The sequence below is a fragment of the Branchiostoma floridae genome, chromosome 5 (assembly GCF_000003815.2).
Source record: "Branchiostoma floridae strain S238N-H82 chromosome 5, Bfl_VNyyK, whole genome shotgun sequence".
Taxonomy (NCBI): Eukaryota; Metazoa; Chordata; class Leptocardii; order Amphioxiformes; family Branchiostomatidae; genus Branchiostoma; species Branchiostoma floridae.
In genome coordinates this window covers 13,069,041-13,091,247 of record NC_049983.1, presented here as the reverse complement: position 1 = coordinate 13,091,247, position 22,207 = coordinate 13,069,041, and the positions used below count along the sequence as shown (strand labels likewise).

General features: G+C 39.5%; 1 protein-coding gene across 5 annotated transcripts in view; it reads right to left on the bottom strand.

The window, feature by feature from the left end:
* Positions 1-22,207, bottom strand: part of LOC118416552 (membrane-associated guanylate kinase, WW and PDZ domain-containing protein 1-like) — a 77,715-nt gene that overhangs the window by 46,061 nt on the left and 9,447 nt on the right. For 3 of the 5 annotated variants that reach the window (XM_035821688.1, XM_035821685.1, XM_035821686.1), the window contains exon 2: positions 318-434. In XM_035821688.1, coding sequence (XP_035677581.1) covers positions 318-434 — 117 coding nt within the window. Of the gene's footprint in view, positions 1-317; positions 435-4,165; positions 4,410-8,784; positions 8,825-22,207 lie in introns of those variants that run through there. The other 2 variants (XM_035821689.1, XM_035821687.1) reach the window with 2 other exon arrangements.

Below are 22,207 nucleotides of genomic sequence, written 5' to 3'. Positions count from 1 at the left end.
TCATTTTGCTACAAGGGGTGTGATGAAAACCTTCTGATAAACAAGTTTATGGCATGAGACATGACAATCACAAGCAAAGAAGTGACTATTATGTACAGAACAAATTAGAATCATCAATTATTCTGTTTGTGGATCTTAGCTGAATTTCAGGTAAGCTTTGTTTTCCTTATCAAAAAGCAAATGTGAGAAAACCATCAAAGACACCAAGATACCCTTCCAAAAGCAACCAGTAGCCTATTATACAGATTATAATTCTAATGACTTTGACTGCTATGAATTTCCATAACAAGGTTCTTGATCCATAGATGAGTACTTACAGGGTACTGTCCTCAGGTAGACGTTGTCGCGGATGGTTTGCTGTAGATCATGGTCGACAGAGCCCTTCTGGAACCTGGTGTTCAGGTACTGCCGCAGGTCCTTGGTCAGTCCTTGCCCTGTATTGACGGGAAGCACAAATAATGGTCTTTAGATCAATATCATTATAAAGGCACAAAGTGCCGGAAGGTGCCACAGATTTTTACGAGTCTTTCTGGCTTGAAGTGTACATTCGAGTAAGAGCATTTGACTTGCTGTAAGGGGACTAAGCCCCACAGTATCTGTCCAACATTACTACTAGTACTTGCACATTGATTATCATGGTAATGGTGCTAATTGAAATTGCCATGACAAACAACCTTATGTATGATGTACCAGATATTATTTGTCCGCTACCTGAAAGGTAAAATGTATACTATTCGAAATCAACACAAAGCTCTACTTATAACTATAAAAAATAGGTTGTTGCAATTTGCTGTGAATGCCATCTTTATTTTCTCTCTAGTAAATAATGCAACATTCAGCACTTCATTCTAGACACTTTTACAGTGTGCCCCAAAAAATCATTTGATATCAAACATAAAACATACCTACAATTTAGACCTTTATCAATATTACAACATAACCTGAATTCAATCCATAACATCCATATATCACCATGGATCAAGACCAAGCCTACATTACTGTAACCGTAAGGTCATAACAGCCCATCTATGTCTCTCCCACCCAGCATTAGCATTAATATCACCTGTATAGAACTCTTTACCTCAGCCTATAGGCTATAAAAGTGTAATGTGCTGTCAGAATAACTGCAGTTCCAATAACAGTATAATCAATACAACAACTTGTTTGAAATAAAGCCATGAATCAGGATGAGGGACAGGTGGGTTGGATTGACTTTTTATTCTAATAGATTCTAATGTAATATTTACTGGTAGTGTTTTTTTTTTGGGAAGGGATGGAGATAATTATGAAGGAATATCAGCTCAAACTGTCTAACTGTGACTACACTGTTCGGATACCTGAAGTACAAAAGAAACATGGTGCTAAGATATGCACAACTGTATTGTGTAGGGAAAACTGTTTCAAGAAGATAAGATATTGACATTGTACTCTTTCAATTCTGAACACAATGTCAACGCTCAATTCGTAGTGATATGAAAATAAAATGTTACTGTCCAGTACGTAGTAATGGTAGTATTCACCACTGTTTTGATAGAAACAATGATTTATCAAGAACTCTTAGATTCTATTTTTGTTATTAATCTTAATCTATGGTGATCTGTATTAAGACTGACATTTTCAGCAGTTTACTTATAATATTCTCCAAAGCCAATATACAGTTATTCCCTGCTGTGCCGGGATTATAAGAAAACCTAGCCAACCGACCCTTCACTCAACTGAGATCAATTTTTAGAAAATGAAAAACATTTACGGATGAAGACAACCCATTGACTGGCTGTCTGCAGGGCTTCCTTCCCTGACTGGTAGTCCTTTATAGTATTAAAAGCTAATATCTGGAGCAATGGGTAGGATCGGACAACTAGCCCTTGGGACAGGTGGGATTTTCATCTATTGGCTTTATCATATAAAAATCTGAACATATAATAAGCTACAAACTATCGATCATAATTTCTGTGTTATTGTTCTTTATTGCTCCCAATCCGCAGTGGCATTCTGTAATGTGCAACATCTTCGTGACTCGGGAAGAAGAAGAACTTCAAGAAGAATGTCGCACTTGCATATCTTTTCATCAACAGTACAAAGTATGAACATATTTGATAGAAAAATACTGTAAGAGTTTCTTTTCTTTGTCTTTATAGAATGGTGAATTGAAGCTACTAATCTCTCCACTAAAAAGTAAGGTGAAGCAGACAACCCCAGACTAAGGACAGATTGTGACACTTTCTCGTCAACTATATACAGTACAGCTTTGCTATGGCTCACGTATTTTAGCCATGCCCTACTTCTCTTGATAAGAGTATAGGGTCCTTTTATGAGCTGGAATATAGAAAATATGAACAAGACCTTGTCAGTCTACATACTGTGCAGAGTGTATGAACTGTTCATGAACTGTCCCTTGCCTAAGGATATCATAAGAAAACGAATATCGATATCTGCAATAATGCATATCTGATAGTAAAAGGTCTTTTCCTTCACTTGTTTCTTCCAGGCTAATCAATCAATAAGACAGCCTTGCCCCATGGGGTAGGTTCAGTGAACAGGTAGTAAGAACCTTAATCAGTCCTATTTATTGACTAGTGACCTCCTTTATCAGTGATACCTGTACCTCTTTCAGAGTCTATTTTTCACCTTTCAATACGCAAAGCTTTTCATATAGCAATGTCCATTTAAGTGATTATTCAACATGATACAGATGTGTTATCTGTACCTAATCCGTTAAGCCTTTGTATTTATGGTAAGATCCAGTAATCAATGAAATGAAATACTGAAAGTGCATGTAAGGTAAGGGATGTTGTTAAGTCAGCACAGCACAGTAAGTAGATGATCAGTTAGTCTGAAAATAATGCAATATCTATGACAAGATGTCGGAAGTACGGAGGTTCTCAATGATAAGATGTTGGATGTACGAAGGTACCAAATAGGTCTGAATATTGAATTAAAAAACCCTAATCCTCACACTGGTAGAAGTGACAAAGTTGTCCAAGATGTCTCACCATGATCGATACTGTAAAATATAATTAGCTCATCCTGACAGCCAGTTATGCTAAGAAGATTACCTGCAGGTCTTAGGTAGCTTGTTTGGCTTAATTCCATCTGCTCTGCCACTTCCCAAGTTAATAGGAAACAGACTTTTATCTTTCTCAGATGGAAAACCATTGATTTCCAATGGCTGAGTATCCCCCAGTCTGTACTGAAGTTAATGAAAAGGGACTGGTGATCGTGTTTTATTCTGTTGAGGCAGGGAAAGGCCACTGTTGGGGTGTAATTCAGCGACGTTAGACAGCGAAACATGTTGGGACAGCAGTTTTTCTCCATGACCAAAGAAAACATACTGTCATGTCTTTATCCTAACACAAGTACGCAATCTTGTTCTAACAGAGATATCTTAAGCCTTTGATGTAGCAAGAGGGAGTTCCAAGAACAGATACACAGTATTTGGTAAAAACTTTGACTGATTTTCATTTCATTCCAGTAAATCTGATCATAACTACTTGTACTGTAACTATGTAAGTTTTAGCTTAATTAACGTACAGTCAAAGTTGTCTATACTTCCATATAGGGGTCACCTTTCGAACGTTGACCCAAGACGTTTTCCATCTGTGAAAGTGTAAGACTGACAATACAAGCAAAGGAGAAAAAACACCTGTTAAAAGACACAGCAAAAGTGTACTAATAACCTGCCTCAAGTAACTCCAGATTGTACCAACTGTGCATAACTGTATATACACACTTACACTACAGTACCCTAGCCAGGCTAACCATTGAGTTTAAAAAAATCAAATCACTGGACTGATACACTATTATGCCGCAATAAAGTTCTATGTAATAAAGTCATGACAGTTTATTTCACAGTAGATTTTTGCTGAGGTATGGTAATCTGAAGGAATGAAAATCACTATCAGTCAATATTACATACACAACTTATCAGCACCCCTGCTGGTGTATACAGCCTATCAGGAAATCCTCCAGAATTATCAAATCTGCTATCACTGTGCGACAGTTGGTTTCCAGGAAGAACTTAACCCATTATTGGATCTATGATGAACAAACTGCTACCAATAAGGGTGATTGGGACTTCTTTTGTGGACAGAAGAAGGCAGAACTAATCTCTGTGTACTGAGGATGTCCTCCAATTGATTGTAATCAGGCAGAACTAACCACTCACCCCTGTGATGGTGGATTTCCAGGAAGTATTCCAGTTCCCAGAAGCAGACTGTGTGAGAGCGGGAGGGGAAGCCTGCGGAGTTAAACCTGTGCAGGTCGTAATTACGCAGCCTCCTCCTGCGGATCCGCTGAGCACAGGGAGACGGGGACCGACGCAGGCACTCCAACTTTCCCAACTCCCCAGTTTGGAGCGGATCAAACACAAACGCGGGAAGGCACAAGGGCTCCATCTTTGAGAGCACCACCATACTATGGAAGCTCTACAACAACTTGGTTGGAGCAGTGTTACCTTACTTTGTTGCTGGGATACTCAGATAGGTTTCGCCATACCATTAAATCAGATTTGTCGTGGAGGGTTGACAGGATATAAGAACCATACTGATACCTGCAACCACCTGTATTGCTGACATCCACATGCAGGATGAAAGACTTCCTAAATATCAAGGTTCTGACCCAATTTCACAGAACAGGGGGATGACTTACAGGAGGTCTGTGAACAAAGTGTGGCAAAGGAATAAACGGTTTATCAAGGATGTCACTTTATGTAAATCCAACTGGAAGCATACTGACATTGTTCTAACTTAATATCTTTATGGAATGTACATTTAATCCTGTAAATCTTCACTAGTGTGATACCAGTACTCAAAGACTGCCATTTGCTGGCAGCATGGAAAAATTAAAATAGTCTGAAATTCTTTGAATCCTTCTGTTACAATGTCAGAATTCTAATCATTGCTTTCTGGACTCCTAACCATTGGTAGCTGAGAATATTGCAGTCTATATGGTAATTGGGACTAATCAATTTATCCCAACTCATCAACTTTGACAGGCCATTTGTTACAGTTATGGTGGATTTCAGTAGTTTACATGGGGATGTGGTAGTAATTAGAAGTGTTACAAAAAGTCTGGCAGGCTACATGAAATCATTTCTCTGTGTTGTATATATTATAAATTTTAACAATTTGTAAAATTTCATCAGCTTCAAGTGCTTTGAGGAAAGAATCTGATAAATGTACAATATCAAGTGACTATACAGTAAGCTAAGCTTTTCTGACTGGGATAACCTGATGTTCCCATTAGTTTGTGGGTATGTTAGTTCACCTAGACTCAAAATATCCAATATACCTAGAACAAAGCTTAGTAGATTGCGTGGCGTACAACAGTAAATATACCTGGGATAAAGTCTGTGTGAAAAAAAAAATCACCAGCAACTGTAACTTGAATCCAAGCACCACATATTGTTACAATCTCCCAGTGCAATTCAGATCATTGGAATATAGGTATGAATATGATGTCCCTGTGGCATTTTGATAAGCATGCCGGCCACCTGGCAAGAGGTAACAGAACTGCAGGTAGCCAAATAGAGGAAATCTGCCCCAGATATGGTACTGACTCAATATACACACTGTAACCTGCATGTTTTCTCATTTCATTTTTCATTACCTGAATGTACAAGTTTCGAGTGACATCCATCACTCTTCTTCAGCGTTTCTAGTTACCGTTATACTTAATGGTTATACACTATATATCATGTATATGGGGAGTATGCTTAGGCGAAAACTGTTTGTGGGTTATGTCTTAGAGAAATTTGTTTATTTGTGTAGGATGCTTTTTTAGCCTCCTTGCTGTAAGTTGACACACTGTACTTGCCATCTTCTATACTCGCCTGTGATCTACTTTCGAAATGAAATTATAGGCTGTGAAAACACAAAATCTGTACAGTAAGTGGAATTGGGTTAGAAATACAAATAGCTTCCTGATGGGAATTCAATTTACATAACCTTTGATGCTTTGTCCACAATGCAATTAGGTGGAATGCACTTTGCCCTACACAATATCGCACCATGTCATGCAACAGGTACATATCATACATGATAAGCTCTTAGAATATGTAGGACATTCAGCTAGAATTATCATTAACAAATATACATGTGGTACCTGTTTAATAATACATAAAGCAAAAAGTATTTATCCATTTCCTGTACAAAAAAAAATGTCAAAACTGCCAAGCAGTCAAAACTGTGTCTCAATTCAAGTTCAAACACTCCCGACAGGAAATATTATCCCTGTGCTATTGACCTCCTCCCAATGCAATGAGCACAGCTTCAGTTAGATTATTGGTTTTCCCACTCCCAGCACGAATGTACATCTCCCAGATAACTGGCCTGGGAAAGCGGCAGACGCCAGGGGTGCCCCCGTTTAATTGCCTCGGTCAAGCTGTGCAAATCCATTCTCTGACCTTGGCAGTGAAATGTCAGGATATGCAGAAGATACAAGTCTGTTCTAATCCTATCCAGTTGCCATGGAAATTGCCACTTTATATGCCTCAACACACACGTGAAGGTCACAGGCCCCTCAGTGCATCATCAAATCTTATACAGAACAGTGCGAGAAATATGGAGCAATTTACATATATATGTAATTACAGCACCATGTAATATTCTTTGCCTAGGTCAGATGAGTTTCACCTTAGTGATTCAGGTATGAAATCATGTTAATTCCCAGTGGCAGATCGACTTGCTCACTGACATTCAAACTATTGCATAAGGGACAGGTGTGTTTTTTCTCTGGGCTAATACCAGTAAAAGCTTTAATGCCTCAAATACTATAAAATAAAGTCTACCAAGCATCAACCACAGGAAGCACTTAAAACCTGTATGTCCCATTTTTATGACAAAAAAACACATTCATTTTGTATGCAATCCAATCAAATGCTATAGAGAAAAAAATAGCTTCTTCTATTTCAATCCCTCAGGTTTTGCTGATGATAAATGTTATTGCTACCAATAAAATGGGTCATATTGATATTACTCCCATAACTACTGTCCATTTGGGACACTGCAATCTGTGGTTTGACTTACATACAATGACATTCATGTTCCACTAGACCCATAAACAACCAGCCTTGACAGGACTGCCTGGGGGGACAACTATTCCCTACATGGGAACAAAGCAGACAGATTTTCATAGCATTGAAACTGGTGCAGGACAAGCCACAGTGATGTGATGTATGTCCCGCTGTCTCTGACAATTACCAAACGGGATCGCTCAACTCACATAATTGGACGAGGCGATCATATTAACAATGCCTGAAAAGGGAGCAAACCTTTTAGAGCACAGGGGAGGCCAGAAGGCCATTCGTAGGCAGAAATGTGTCATCGATTGATTTGTCTGTATTCTTAGAACTATAATAGCACTACTGGAAATACTGGTATTAAAACTTGATTTTGCCGTGTATGATTAAAGATAAAAGATTAAGATTCTTCTAGCAGTGTGAAAGATCTAGCAATAAAAGAAACCACTTCAAATCCCCTAAGTATGACAAATTGATCCAGGTAGGTACCAATTATGTAATTGTAAATTGTGTAAGAAAATTTAGCCAGGCCTGCGTGCTACAATTATCCAGCTAGGTGGCCAGAGGTTTCAGGGTGTCCAACATTCCAGCTACCCCAGTTTCCCACGCCTTGGACGCTGTCAAGGAAAACAGATGCTGTCAAATTTACTAGGACACAGTTGACACACCGATAGATATACGGCTGGACCTTCATCTGTTGCTACTGCTTCATTCCATTTAAACCAATTTGATTAGAAAAAAAGGTTTTTTTTTGGGGGGGGGGTCCACGTTCTCACCCAATTAGTCAATTCTGTATGGGTTGGCATACTGATTAAGTTGGGCTATACAAGAACATGTGTGCAATTAGAATACATTACAAACTGCCAAAAAAAAGCCATAGAAACAGTTATCCAGAGGGTCTACACAGGACATTACTTATATCATTGTCCTCATACAGTCCACTATCATGTGTAAGATGATAATGGGACACCATAAATGGCTTAATGAGACCCACAGCTACCATTTTCTTTATCAAAGTTTATGGTTCTAATTATACCATGTAAATAACCTGAACAGGGAGGAGGAGTCTGAAGGAGTGATTGACAACTCCAATCTCCTGAGGCTGGTCAGGAGGAAGGTCTTGGTAACTTGAGAGGAAATAGGTCAGGACCTGTTTATTTCAAGTAGCAGTCTGCAGGGTCAGCCATGGCTTCAAATGAAGGTAACAAGGTATCAATTTAAAGATATGCTTTTGATAAACCTCAGCATCCAGTGTGTACTGCTACCTGTAGTACTCCAGGAGTAGCTACCGAAAATGACAAATAGAAGTATGATCCCAACATTACCTTGTATCAAATCTATTTCCACATTGAAAAAAGAATCACCAACACCCAGTATCAAAAGCTTTTCTGTTACAACCACAACCAGACTAATATCAACAAAACATAATTAAACCTGTAAAAATTACAAGTGTAAATTAAGTATATATACTAAGTGTATGCTACAAGCTTAGACTACATATATAACATATAGAATAGCAGAACAATATAGAGTCTGTGACCTACATGTACACAAAACTGAAGCCATGCAAAGCTGGTAACAGATATCAGCAGTAGCCAGACCATTGATGCTGAACAATTCATGTTTAGTGCTGTACTTCCGCTCAACCACACCTTCTATTGTACGCAGACGCATGTTCCCTTTCAAATATCCGTACTCGGATACAAGTTACTGTACAAACAGTCGTAACCTTCTAAAGTTCTATACAACTGTATGCAAAGACTCACCTTGAGAAGGGTGCAATTTTTTCATGAAGAGTCCCTGATATTTTGGAGCTTACATCCAGGTAAAACTGACGAAAGGGCGCAAACCTTTTCACTGGGGAAAGGGGAAACCGTTACAAAGGAAACAGTTCCAGGGCTAAAGGTCAGCAACCTGGGCTCTGACAAGTCCCCCGGGGTAAGATAACATCCCTGGGTAACCATAACCTGAAAGTTAATGACTGACAGAGTCCAGTCTGAGTTCAGCAAGTACAGGGCAGCCCGCTACACGAACAGGGACAACCTGTATGCTTTACAGCATTAGCACGTCAGGTGTAGAAAAAGTGAGAGTGCACAGTGTTCACACGAAAACCAATCCTTTCACCTGTTTGCACAATTAACGCTATTTACATTAAACAGGCAGCAGACAGGTAATTTGTTACTCGTGTTACATTGTTTGGTCCCACGAGGTTCAGCTGTGGTCACATTTAGCAGACTGGGAAAGCATTGAACTGCACGGACCAGTTCAACAACAACAACAGAACTGTCAACAGCGAGCATGTTTGTATATGCCAGGTCTACAGTACACAATGGCGTAAAGCCATGTACAGCTCTCACTTCTGCCTTGGTGTTATTTTTAGACCCACACCAGACAATGCCAATGGTAAACAGATGTGCTTCAATACATTGTAGGTCTACTTTCCTTCAAAAACTTCCTGTAAAATTTACCAACCTGATTTCTTCTGCCAGGAAATACTGTATGTACATGTCATATGTACATGTACAAATCATCATCTATCCAACAAGCATTCAAGTCACATTTCAGCAACCTAATGTTTATACTATAGCCAATGCCCACTTTCCTACATACTAAAACAAATCCTTGCTGGTACAGAAACATTACATGTACCTTAGTAAACATTGCAAGGGGATTGCTGTTAGCTCATGCACTCAACAGTACCACAGGAGAAAGCCTTACATGTGCCACCAGCAGGTTCACGTCAGTCGTCAGGCAGGTCCCCCCATCTGTACCTAACCCACACCTGTCTGACACACCTGTCTCGCACAATAGAATCTCATTATCCACAAGGTAGCCTGTTTATGTATGCATGTGAATCAATGGATGATATTTCAATCAGGTGTGAGGCTTTTCAATTATCTTCATGAAGAAAAATAAGCACTTTCTATTCATCTGTTATCTCCAGGCACCGTGACATATATTGGGAGGGGTTATAAATCATGCATGCTGCACAAAACATTTATAACTTCACTGGATATTAATATGATGAATGGATGAGGCAGAAGTATAACTATCCTAGTGCTAGGCTGCTTATAGCCAAAAAGTATAACTAATTCCACATATCACAAAGCGCTGAAGATTCATCTTTTTAAACCTTCATTTTGGATCGTACATGGACTAAATCACCCTCCATAGTTCTGCATCAGTAACCATCCCTATTTCCTGGTAAGCAGAGTTTGTTAATCACACTAACTAGTTGGTTATAGATCATCATTCGGTTGATCAAGATAGTTTAGGGTTGTCATGTCTATCTGTATACACAGCAACTTTGCAGTAATCTAAGCTACGATCTCTCGCAGTCTGGGTTTCCTTGTAGAAAACATGTCTAGGAATTCTAAATAATGTTTCTCTTGGCCTTCAGTACTGCAACAAGGCCACATAATATGTCAGTCAAGGAAATGGCTCTGGTACAACCCACAGACTTGTAAGAGATAAGATAGCAGCAGAGGTGTATACATATAAGCTACAATGTAAGAACCTAACAACATGTATTAACTTTGTAAATTTCTCATGATTATACAGCCGAATAAATCAAATCAAAATTCAAATCAAACTTTGTTACTTTTACAAGAACAGACCTCACATTCAGTCTTGTCTATCAGGCATTCAGGACAAGAAGTGCTTTTTTCATGATAACCTGCAGCTGTGCAAAAGACAAGATGAAATGCCCTGCATGGATAACAACTTTGTACAGCTGCAGCACTGTGTATGGTACAAGACCTGAGCCATGACACTGCCCACCACTCACTGTATAGCCTCCTATTGTTACACAAATACAGGCAAGCCAACAGTATGCTATATACACAAGCTGAGTCATGCAACCTTTCGTCCTACAGATACATAATAAACAATGCTGCAAACGTCTTCAAAAATGTCGTAACGTTTCAAAATTTCTTATGGATTGTCTGTAGCCTACAAAACAATGACACCATACATCCCAACTCTAACCGAACCTACCTTTCCATTGTTGAGGTGTTGAATAAATATGATCACGTCTACTACCCTGATCGGGTTGCCTGCTGGTGGAAAGGGTGTGTTAGGGGATTTTGAAAATACCATTTCAGGCTTACTAATAGATCTACAAGTTTCTACATTTCTAAACATAGACACTGCATTCACAAACTATGCTATATAATACTTTTTACGAGTTTAATTTTGAACTTTTTAAGAGACGCCCTTTACAGTAATGCATAAACATATCACGAGTCACTGAAATAACTTTGTCTTTGTCCTACCAGGAGAAACTTACATGTGCAAACATCGACCAACCATAAGAAAACAATGAGCCATCCAAAAGAATGTGGAAATGACATCTAATACACGGCACACCTTGTTAGAACAGGATGTAAACAGTGTAAAGCATTCCTTCAAAGTATCACTGAATACCCCAAAAGACTGGAAAAATATATGTTATTTTATGGAACTACAAATAACACTATGGGATCTGCATGGAAATCCAGGATCTTCTTACGATGAAAGACACTTCTGCACTATTGTAAATAACAGAAATTCTTGTTATTGTAGTTTGTAATGCATGTCTAAAGTTCAGATACAAAGAACAAATTCCATTCTGTCCTGACACCCAGTATTTGCTCTTGTGCTTCTTATACTGTACATATCTAACCTAGGAGCGTTATCACACAATGCAGTGCTACTTCAAACCCATCTAACCATCTTACAATTAAAAGGGGTCTCACCTGCACGATAACCGTCTCCGCACCTTTGTTAATCTGTATCCTTTGTGTAGCACAGGTAAACTGATTTGACATGTAAAGCTTCACACTGTGTCCTGATGGGTCATTGATGGTGACTAAGTACTGCTCAACACACTGTTATTAAACATGTTCCATGGGTGGACCAAAGTTCACTGTTGTTTTTTATAAATTCCCTCACTAAAGTTTCACATCAAACCAATGATCTTATTAAACATGTTTACAGAATTGAGACTTATGTACAAGACTGTTAAATACTAATAGTTATTCAAAGGTACAAATCTTATCCTAATCAGTTTGTATTTTTGTAACAATCACATAGCCTTTGCAAGGTGCTTTTTAATTTATGGTTAACTATACTAAAGGACCTTTTACTCTGCAATGTAAAAACCTATATGATGATGATGATGATGTTCATCCATTATATGTAACATATATGTGTCTATAATGAGTAATACACTTGTATGATCATACTAAACATTTGTATGACACGGCAACTACAACAAGCCTGATCTGTGTGCTGGCAAAAACCACTGAGAAAGGTGATATAAAAAGATTAAAGTCAAACTAAATAGCCAACTGTGAGTAAGAAAGTAAACCATACCTTGTCGTGTATACTGTATTCCTAAAATGAAACCGTAACGATCCCAGTCTCACTCATGGCGAGCCTTACAGCGTCCTGACCTTGTCTGCATACCGTACTCCTGCTCTACCGTACACTCTCTACCTGACAACCTTTCAGAATGCTGAAGTACGGAATACAAAGTCCAGACAAACGCTGTTTGACGCGTGGGCCAGTCTGTGGCATTGTTGAACTGAACTAATGACCCTGGTTTCCCTTGGCGAAGGGCTCAGAGGAACAATGACTGGTCCAGGCTTTTCTTCTCATAACCTGTCCAATTTTCTACACAAAAGGCTTCGGTTGTGAAGAAGATAACAGACATAAAATGTATGAGGTGCGTGTGCATCTCCCAGGCTTCTCTGCGCAAGATTGGTGGTTCATGGCCAACCTTGATGAAAAACTGCAGCTCTACCAATTATATGCACAGGTAAGACTAAAACTGGAACTAATCATAACTGTGATCCATATACATATTTATCCATTGAACCAATAGCTCAGCTGTTATTGTATGCCATACTTCAAGTTCAATGGCTCAAGTTGGGGTGAACCAGTATATTTGTCAGAAACAACATCTGCCTCCTTCACCATATAAGTACTTAACATAGGGTGAAATTGATTTTATCACTGGTGCATGTGCATTAAGTATTTTTCAACCTAGCTACTTAAAAGATTAAGCTCAGAGTATGAAACCTTGTAAGGTCTTTCTCAAAATAATCATGTGGAATTCTACTTTACAACTGTATCTTGTAATAAACTTGTATCTCTACTTCAGTGCGTGTGCCTTAATGTAAGTCGATTGTGACATATTGAATTTTTAGTAAAACATGAAGATGGCCCCACCCCCCTCATAATGCACATGTAGCCATTTGTCAATCTGGACAGCGCCAAATGCATGAGACATAGGCAGATGCAGTACAACCCATAACCAACAGGTGTCTCTGCTACACATACATCACATATCCACCTGGCCTGGTATAAAAGCATGGAGTGCGAAGGCTTAATTTGGCCTCATTTTCTTCCCCATTTGTCATCTGCTGAAGGATGAAGAATCAATCGAGGAGGTGACCCATATGACCACATGAGCAATTCAGCTGGAAGTGATGTGCCTGGGAAAGGGTGAAGCAAAGGTTATCTGAATCTGTCTTGGTTACAGGGGAGCCCTAAACGTGTCATTATCTAGACCTGAGGTACACTAAAACCTGTATTTCTACATACCTGCCAGACACCTACGGAAAAAAAATTATTCTAGTTTAGCATTAGTCCATTAAAACCACACTTGACTGCAAGCCATTAACAGCACACAGTGGAAAAGGGAAAATAGATTGTACATGAAAGAATGGGAAGGTGAACGAGATGAGATTAAAAAAACACTCAATGGTATTGACAATCTACTGGTACTCTTCTAATAACACTGTACGGAGAATCGTTACAACCGTGGCAAATGCACGCCGGTGAAATACTTTGCCAATTACGAGGAAAGATGAATAAAAATGTAACAGATCCTACCCTGTGGAATAGACAATGCAAACACATCCCCTCCACTCAGGCAGAAGTACTGTCCATCTGAGAAAAATCTTCCGTTTTAAAACAACTTTGTAGTGTCATCAAACAGCCTGAGGCACAAAGAAGGCAACTGTAGATAGACAGCCCTGATTATGAAGTACAGATGGGTGGTAGGTGCAGTACAAAGCAGCCAAGACTCTAAGGTCCACTTCCAAGGTCCAAGACGCTGGTTGTTGTGGAGCGCACGTCCGATCCATCCCCTTCCCTTCTGCACCATTAGACAAGATGGTACCACATGACGTAAAATTGATGCACCATTACGAGGTGCTGGAGTCCAAGTACTAGCGCGCGGTGATCGTGTTTGGAGAAGTTGAATAACCAGAAGTTATTGGGAGGGGACGGCTGCCTCAGTAACGACACATTATCATCTCAACAAATTGAATATCCTCCACGAAATGTGGTGAGTGGTCAAAGCTTTCAGGAGAAAGTTCCCAGGTAAATTCTGTTCCTTGAATAATTCTATTGCTTCAGTGGAGAATACACATTACAATGTCGATGGATCGGTTTTATGCACCTCTATCCCTATAGTCATCAATATGGATATTGTGAAGTAACATGAAATACACAGAAAGTTATTTTGGGGAAAAATTCAAGGGATGTTGACCTGCCCGTACTCTTGAAAAAAATGACAAAATTCTTTGTCGCTGTACAAATCTTCCAACTTGTAATCTGTACCTTACACTAACATCTACTTCCCATAAAACGAACAGAAGCGGCTCTCGTGTGAGCCCTCAGGCAGCGAAGAGCACGAGGAGAGCACACATAAATCACCACATCTTCTAAAGCTTGAAAACCGATCTCTAAAAGCACACTATCTGATGTTGAGAAATGCCTTTGGCACAGCTTAGTTGTGAATCATAGCAATATGCCATGGAGGAAAGGCAAGTTCAAAGTCACTGTCGGCAGGAATTTATGACAGTAGTTATCCATCTACCGTGGGAACTGCTACCTCGCTAATACGAAGCAATAAAACCGTGTAACTTTCAGCAGTATTTCTATCATTGGTAATAAAAGCTGTCTCTTCCCTCAATACTGGGGTATAAATTATCTATCTGATTAGAGAACTGATACTAATAAATGCTTCAGGCAGCTAAACTCTACATGTATGTATAAATACACCAGTAAGGACACCAATAAAGACATAAAATATTCTTCTTAAGGTTACAAATTACAAAATTACTGAGGAATAACTTATGGACCATCCAATCAACAAGGTCAACAACCTAAAGATAAGGTAGGCAGGTAGATGATACTTGATAGTTCTAGGACTGCCCCATCCCTCTTTCGTTTTATAGCACTATCTTGCTAAATATTGCTAGACAGTCCAATAACTATTTATCTCTTTACTTGCCATCTTGTCCCTGCACTTATTCTTACTGTCTTCTTCTAATAGCATCAACATCAACCAAGTTTTAACATGTACATGTAGAAGGACCAAGGGCTTTCAAATTTGTTTGTAAAAAGAAATGTATACACTGGGCTATATGAAATGCACTCTTTTACACTTCTCTGTGCACAATATGAAGAAAATACATCAAAAGTTTTCTAATTTTATCCTAAGGTACAAACCGTGCAATGCCTAGTCAACTTTGTCAATACCCATACTCTATATTCAGAGAGTCATGAGTATGAATGATTATTGAGTTAAAACTGCTACTAGTAACAAATGCCTTGGGTTAGCAAAATAATTACTGCCAGCATCATTCTTCTCAGTCATCAAAGCGAACGATAATGAAAGGAGCCTGGCAAGGCCTCTTAACACAAACACCTCTTCACACCTGCACTGAAATATTCATACCTGATGATATAAAAAGACTTGACTGACAGATGATGAAGTTTCTTCTCTGATGTACCTTGTGAGGTGCTCTCCATCTTGTCTTTATCCTGACTTTGAAGTCACTTTGCCAACACCCGAGTACCTTATGACGCCATCAATCGTAGGTTCAGCACCAAGGAAAGCTCACACTGCCGCAACACTCCATAATCCACCAGGAGGGTGCCTAACACTTACAAATGGTTATACTTACAGTCAGACCTGCGGGGAAACTTTATTTCCATATGCAGGCAGCGAGAGCGATCTGAAGATAGACTGAACGTTTATAGCAAAATTCAAGGTCCTATAAAAGATGTACTGCTGCAGCAATGTAGTCTTCATCACCTGATCTGAATAAAGATTAGACCATTTTTCTTGTGGACGGAAATATACCTGGGGGGTATAAAACTGGCAATATGAACAAAATGTGAATCATCTACATTGCCCAATCTTAAGGTCTTTCATCTTACCAAGTGTCTATTTCCTATTTGACAATCTCTCAAAGTACTCATTATCATAATTCGTCTTCTGTTTCATCAAGCCATCTTCAACTTTTTCAAAGGCCTACTGCCAGTTGGCCATTAGACTGGATGTTATTATCATCAGTGTCTTCACTTTTATTACTGTCATCTAATACTAACATCTATCTTCTTCAAAGGTTGATGAAGGATGCAGTCAATCCCTCAGGATTTTGTTTGACCTTATCATAACAGCGAGCTGGACAACATACTTTACAGAGATGGTACGTTTTAGATAAGATCGAAGAAGTACCTGACTTTCTGGCAACACCAAAGGACACTGTTTACTACCTCTCCCACTGGTACTATCAGCACTCTACATCTACTCTCTGTGTCTCTGAACAGGTAACCAGCTCTATCTCACAGGAAAGGCTTCTCACAGACAAAGGATTGTTTTCATCTTGCAGAGATGAAACTTAAGATACCAGTAGTTGCCTTTTGTCCTAGGGGTAAAGTTGTTTGACTGCACAATATGCACAGTAAGTTGCTACAGATAACTGGTCATTCTTGTTATTGTGTGTGTCAGCTGGAAGAGGCACTTCCAAATGGGCAGAATTTCCTTTCTACCTCAAATCTGTAACTTTGTTTAGAGTCTCAAATCTATACTGTATCAAACTCAGCTTCACAGAAGCAAAATTGTTGCACCCTTCTCCACCAATCTGAAGCATGCTTAGATAACATATAAGATGCCCTGGAGTGAGGTCAGAAGCAAGAACACTGAAAGTACCATAGAATTTACATCTGTAGAAGCTACTTATATGCAAAATGGTGTTCGATTTATACCACCATCAAGGCCATGTCTGATGGAGTCATTTTCACATCAATGCTTCCTTTGATCTTGTACATCACTGTTGTTTATTCAGGAAGCTAAAGTGTTATGGTCAAAGCAGCTTAGCTCTTACCTGAGCAGACATGCTCTTGAGTCTTGTCCCAAGGAAGTATCCTGTGTTTTACTGGATCCTGTTGCATATCAAACCAACATCTTGATGGTCATGTTCTCAGAATCTCGATGGATAAAACATTCAGACTGCTGCATTTGCACATAGTTGGTTGTGGCTGTTGTTCCAAGAAGCCCGTGTTAATACTGTAGTGTTATGGTAACAGTTACTCTTTCCTTTTGCAACTGATGGAAATGTTCTGTGTTCGCTCAGACTTTTAAGACAGCAATGTTAGCCACAAGTTTGAGGCTCTGCTTATCCCCAGTTGCTGACAAAACAAGATGCCGATAGTAGTAGACTACTTGTGGCAGTGAAGTATTTATAAAACTTCAACTGTACAGTACCTGAATGTATTAAAGAAGACAGCATGATTTGTAGTCAGTCAGATACCACTTGCTATAATTAAGAAATTGCCAAGGTTACATCTTGTATCTTGAAAGCAAATCAGCATGTAACAGTGGGGGATCCAATTATCAACTCAGTGGGGAGGTGGTTACGCTCCATGATACCAACCACAGTCCTGTTTTATGCCCTTTATTGGCAGGTGTACCCATCAATTCACATTGTAATGTAGCATTCTGTGTAGAGTGTTCTGTCTTTTCTTCCCTTCTAGAGTCTGTGTGTCTTCTTCTGGCACTGATGAAGACACTGTACCTTAAAGTAAAGTGTACCTTATGGTACTGACAATAAAAATGCATGCACATGAGCTAACTTGACTCTATGTTCAAGTCTTGCCCTTTAGAATCAGGAACAAATGCATGTCCAAAGGACTAGCCTCCACCTGGCCTTCCTAAGGAGATATGGACAGTAGAATTCAGCAAAACTAGGGTAACCATTATCCAGGAGAGAGAGAGAGAGCCTGTGGTAGTGACAACATTTCTAGCCTGGTATCCAGCCATATCATAGCTTCCATGTTGCTTCTGTCCTCTCCTGTATTACTGTAGAAGACAGAAGAGACTAGGGAGCTATAATACGGCTGGTTACCAGGCTACATCATTTCCCCTATGAAATGCAGGCAAATGATGGTGATTAAATGTTCTTAATATTTCAGTATTTGTTTCTAAATTTTATTAATTTTCAGCCAGCATGTTAGTCTGGTAGGGACTATCCAAGGACGTCCCTTGGCCTGATGTGGCCAATCCCTCACACCTAACACCATACAGTTTGAATGTCAGTGGTTCCCAACAGGTTGAGTAAAATGAGTGTCAAATATGAACCTGGCATCCAGACAGTATATCTTCATCAGTAAGTAATAAGGACATACGGAACTCTTCATCCCTGAGGGATAACATAAGCTCTTTCACCTTTCTCTTCAAAGGGTATAGAGACTGCCAGAAGAGCTGACATTAAACACAAGTACTTATGTAATCATGAGTAATAGCACCAAGAGGTGTAGTTAGGATGAAGGGGATAAATGCGGCTTTTTCATAAGAAAAAAAATGTGTTAGTACCATTTCTATTTTTAAGCAGTGAGTCCAGGCAGTTTAGTGAATTATCTACATCACGTGTCTATTTTCACAATGAGATACGTAATACAGAAATATAGTAGAATTTGGTGCCTTATCCATCATGGCTATTACAATATTATCAATTTTGAAAAAAAAACACAAGGATTTAAAACACAGCTTTCAGGGACATAAAAATTGGCAGTCTGTCTGCCAACAGGTCCCTCATACATTATACACTGCTATACTCATAAATGCTCCAACTTTGCCTCTCCACTTCTTCTTTTCCTGCTCTAAACATAGAAACCAGGAAATGAAATTGGTCTGTCCTGAATCCAAGCCCCAGATTGTTCCCACAAATGACCCCCTGGGAGAATGGCATCTCATCCTGCCAGCAGCATCAATAGGACCTGCTGCATTTGTGGCGCAGATGAAAAATCAATATGGACGCTCACTCACAGCAAATGTACCTGTATCAGGCATGGCACCGCAAATCACTACCAGACAGGAAGCGCAATGACAAAGAATGGTGCTTCTCATAATAGCAAATCTGCCCTTCTGTCAGTTGTTATATATTTCACATTTTCCCCATGGAACAGATGGCTGAGGAGCCCCTGCATTGTGAACAAGTGCCATGGAAATTACAGGAACAAATGGTAACAGGCTGGACAGCTGCGAACAAATGCTCAACTGGTATATGGTACAAGACAAGAGTATTCAGGGAAAAACCTGGGTATTCAATTCTACAGATATCTATCTCTTTACTCATTCTGTCACCAACCTAGACCATGTAACACAAGCCAAGTTTTCAACAATCACAATTTTCGTCATACTGTATGATGAGATCTCCCAAACCATACTGATTCATATTGACACTGTCTTACCTGCTCAAGTGGACATGAAAGTGTGCAAATAAGCTCCAGTCCTGCCTGGTAACGGCTAACTGCAGTGAAGGCTAGATGTATGGCACCTGCCGGCTGGATGTACATACATACAGTCTGACACACTCCTGATGAAAATAAAAGGCTGGCGCACAGGGAAGTGTGTGACGAAAACTACCCTTCAGTGCAAATGGTTTGGCTACCTTTCTGGGCATTATGCATGACATTTGCAGCCGTTAGTTGCAGTTATCAATCAAAACCTAGGGGCGAATATTGGCTTTCCCGGCGCCTGTATAGATACAGCCTTGAGCATAATGCTCGTGGATACAGCAGGTTCAATATGAGTGGATTATGTTGTACCTTCAGCCTTCAGTAATGTGGAACTGAATGACCTACATTACTCGCCCTGAGAATTGATACAGGACACCATGTTCCAATATCCTGGAGTTTGCTGAAGGCATGTGCTGGCCCCATGGCCTGCCTTCCAGGCTTAGCTGAAAATCTTTTTACACAGGGGAGATAGCAGGTGCAGTGTAATGTACTGGATAGGCTACACTACGGCATGGCCTTTTCTTTATCATAGTAAAGGCTACCGCGTGCTCCATAGATGCTGCTTTATCTTTCTAGGTAAAAACTAAAAGCACTATTTGGGAATCATAGTAATGATGAAGACAGCATGGTATATGTTATCTGTGGAGAAGGTATCTTACAGAAAGGGCAATTAACCTTGCTGCAGTGTTCGCCCTTGTATGCTATCTCACAGTCACAAGCTATCTCGATGACAACCATTTCAGAAACAGGATTGTAGGGATAGAGCATGCAAGAGAGCAGGAAAGCACCTTTTGTGTATTGAACCAACTCAGACATTTATGTCAAGTCAATTAGCAAGACATCAATCATGACTATTTCCGAAGTCCCCACCATGTAGGCACAACTGGTTACTTATAAGGGTTAGAAGGGCACTGATTCTTGGTTATTAACTGATAAGAGCTGGATTACATACAATCTTGTGTGCAGAAGAACAGGGACAGCTGCCAGAAGTCAGCTTAGTGCCCCCACCCCCCTCCCCCTTCTCCACATGTACCAGTCATGCCACTGAGCTACTACATGTAGATACACACTTGTACTGAATTATAGTTGAAAAGGGCTGTCTCTAGTTAAAGTTGTCCCACTCAGTGTTTGGTAGCCCATGTTGTTGATTTTCCTGGTTAAATATGTCATTTTAAGCTTATTATCATATATGTAAGTACAGTTTCATGGCACTTTTGGAACGAAAATTATTTTTCTTTCCGCCAACTCAATTTTCGTCCCAGGATGGAAGGACGGGTCCTGGAGACAGCCCTGATTATAAATGAATGAAGACCTTTATTGTACATTCATACCCACTGGGTTTAGTACAGGTAACAACCAATGATACAACATGATATAATGATACAATGAATCTACACTACTCAAGGATCGTATTCTACTGCGTACATTCGGCTTCTTCTCGTTTCTTTGTGATATTGAAAATGTAAGAACAGATATGCTTTATAAGTAAAGGTTTGTCTAGATTCATAAGGAATATAAATTTGTCTATATTACTTAGTTGTATGAAGTGGGGGAACATGGATTCTATTAGTCTGTAGAGTTCAGCTCTCTCTTTCTTGTACAAACTACATTCTACTACAAAATGATGTCCGTCTTCTAACTTATCTACATTGCAGTATCTACATATTCGTTGTTCTAGAGGAGTGCGGTTATGTCTTCCGGTTTCGATGTGTAATTTGTGGCAACTGACTCGTAGTTTTGTGACGGCCGTCCTGTATCGAATATTGTCAATATCCAGGTGTTGTTCCACATTATAAGTGGACTTGAACAGTCTGTAAGACCTCAATTTGTTTTTAGCGGATCCACCTTTGTTGTCATTGTGTATCTCTCTTAGATAAGTTTGAAAATAAATGTCTTTCAGACGCTGATTGATAGAATTGATAATTTGAGACGAATTTGTATTGTGCTGTAGAGGACAATGCCATACATAACCATACTCCATAGCCGCATTCCTCCAGTGACTGGCGAACTCCTGACGCCCAACACTTGGCTCCAGCCTTGTCTAAATCTATCTGGCAAGAAAGAGCGTCTGACTGGAAACTGTCTGCTGGTACTTTCTGGCGAAGTCTAGATATATCGGCAGGACGTATAATTTACCACTTTCTACATCTGCTTTGTTCATCGACTTGGGTATTATGTGTCTCAAGTTCACCTATATGTTCTCAGTTCTAGCAGATGTAAATATACATCATTCTACATGATTACTACATCTGGGGAATGGAGGGAAACCAAATAAAAACCCCAGGGATGAATATAGACTAGATTCTGATGTGTTGTCATGTTTCTTGCAATCAAATCAAACTTTTGTAACACGCACAACTGTAACAGGTACATTGAAATTCAATGTAAGGAGTGGGTTGAGTGAGTGAATGAGCCAGTTGATTGAGTTTTTGCCTCTGACATGCAGTCTTACAGTCTTGAGTTATAATAGTTAACTTACTATCCCTACAACATGTCACAGAGAAACCTAACCCTAAGGCTGTAACAGAGTGGCTTTTACATGTTTAGTAAGTTTCACCAGAAATAATGCACTTGTCCATGTATGTAGCACATGTGTCTTCCTGTTAG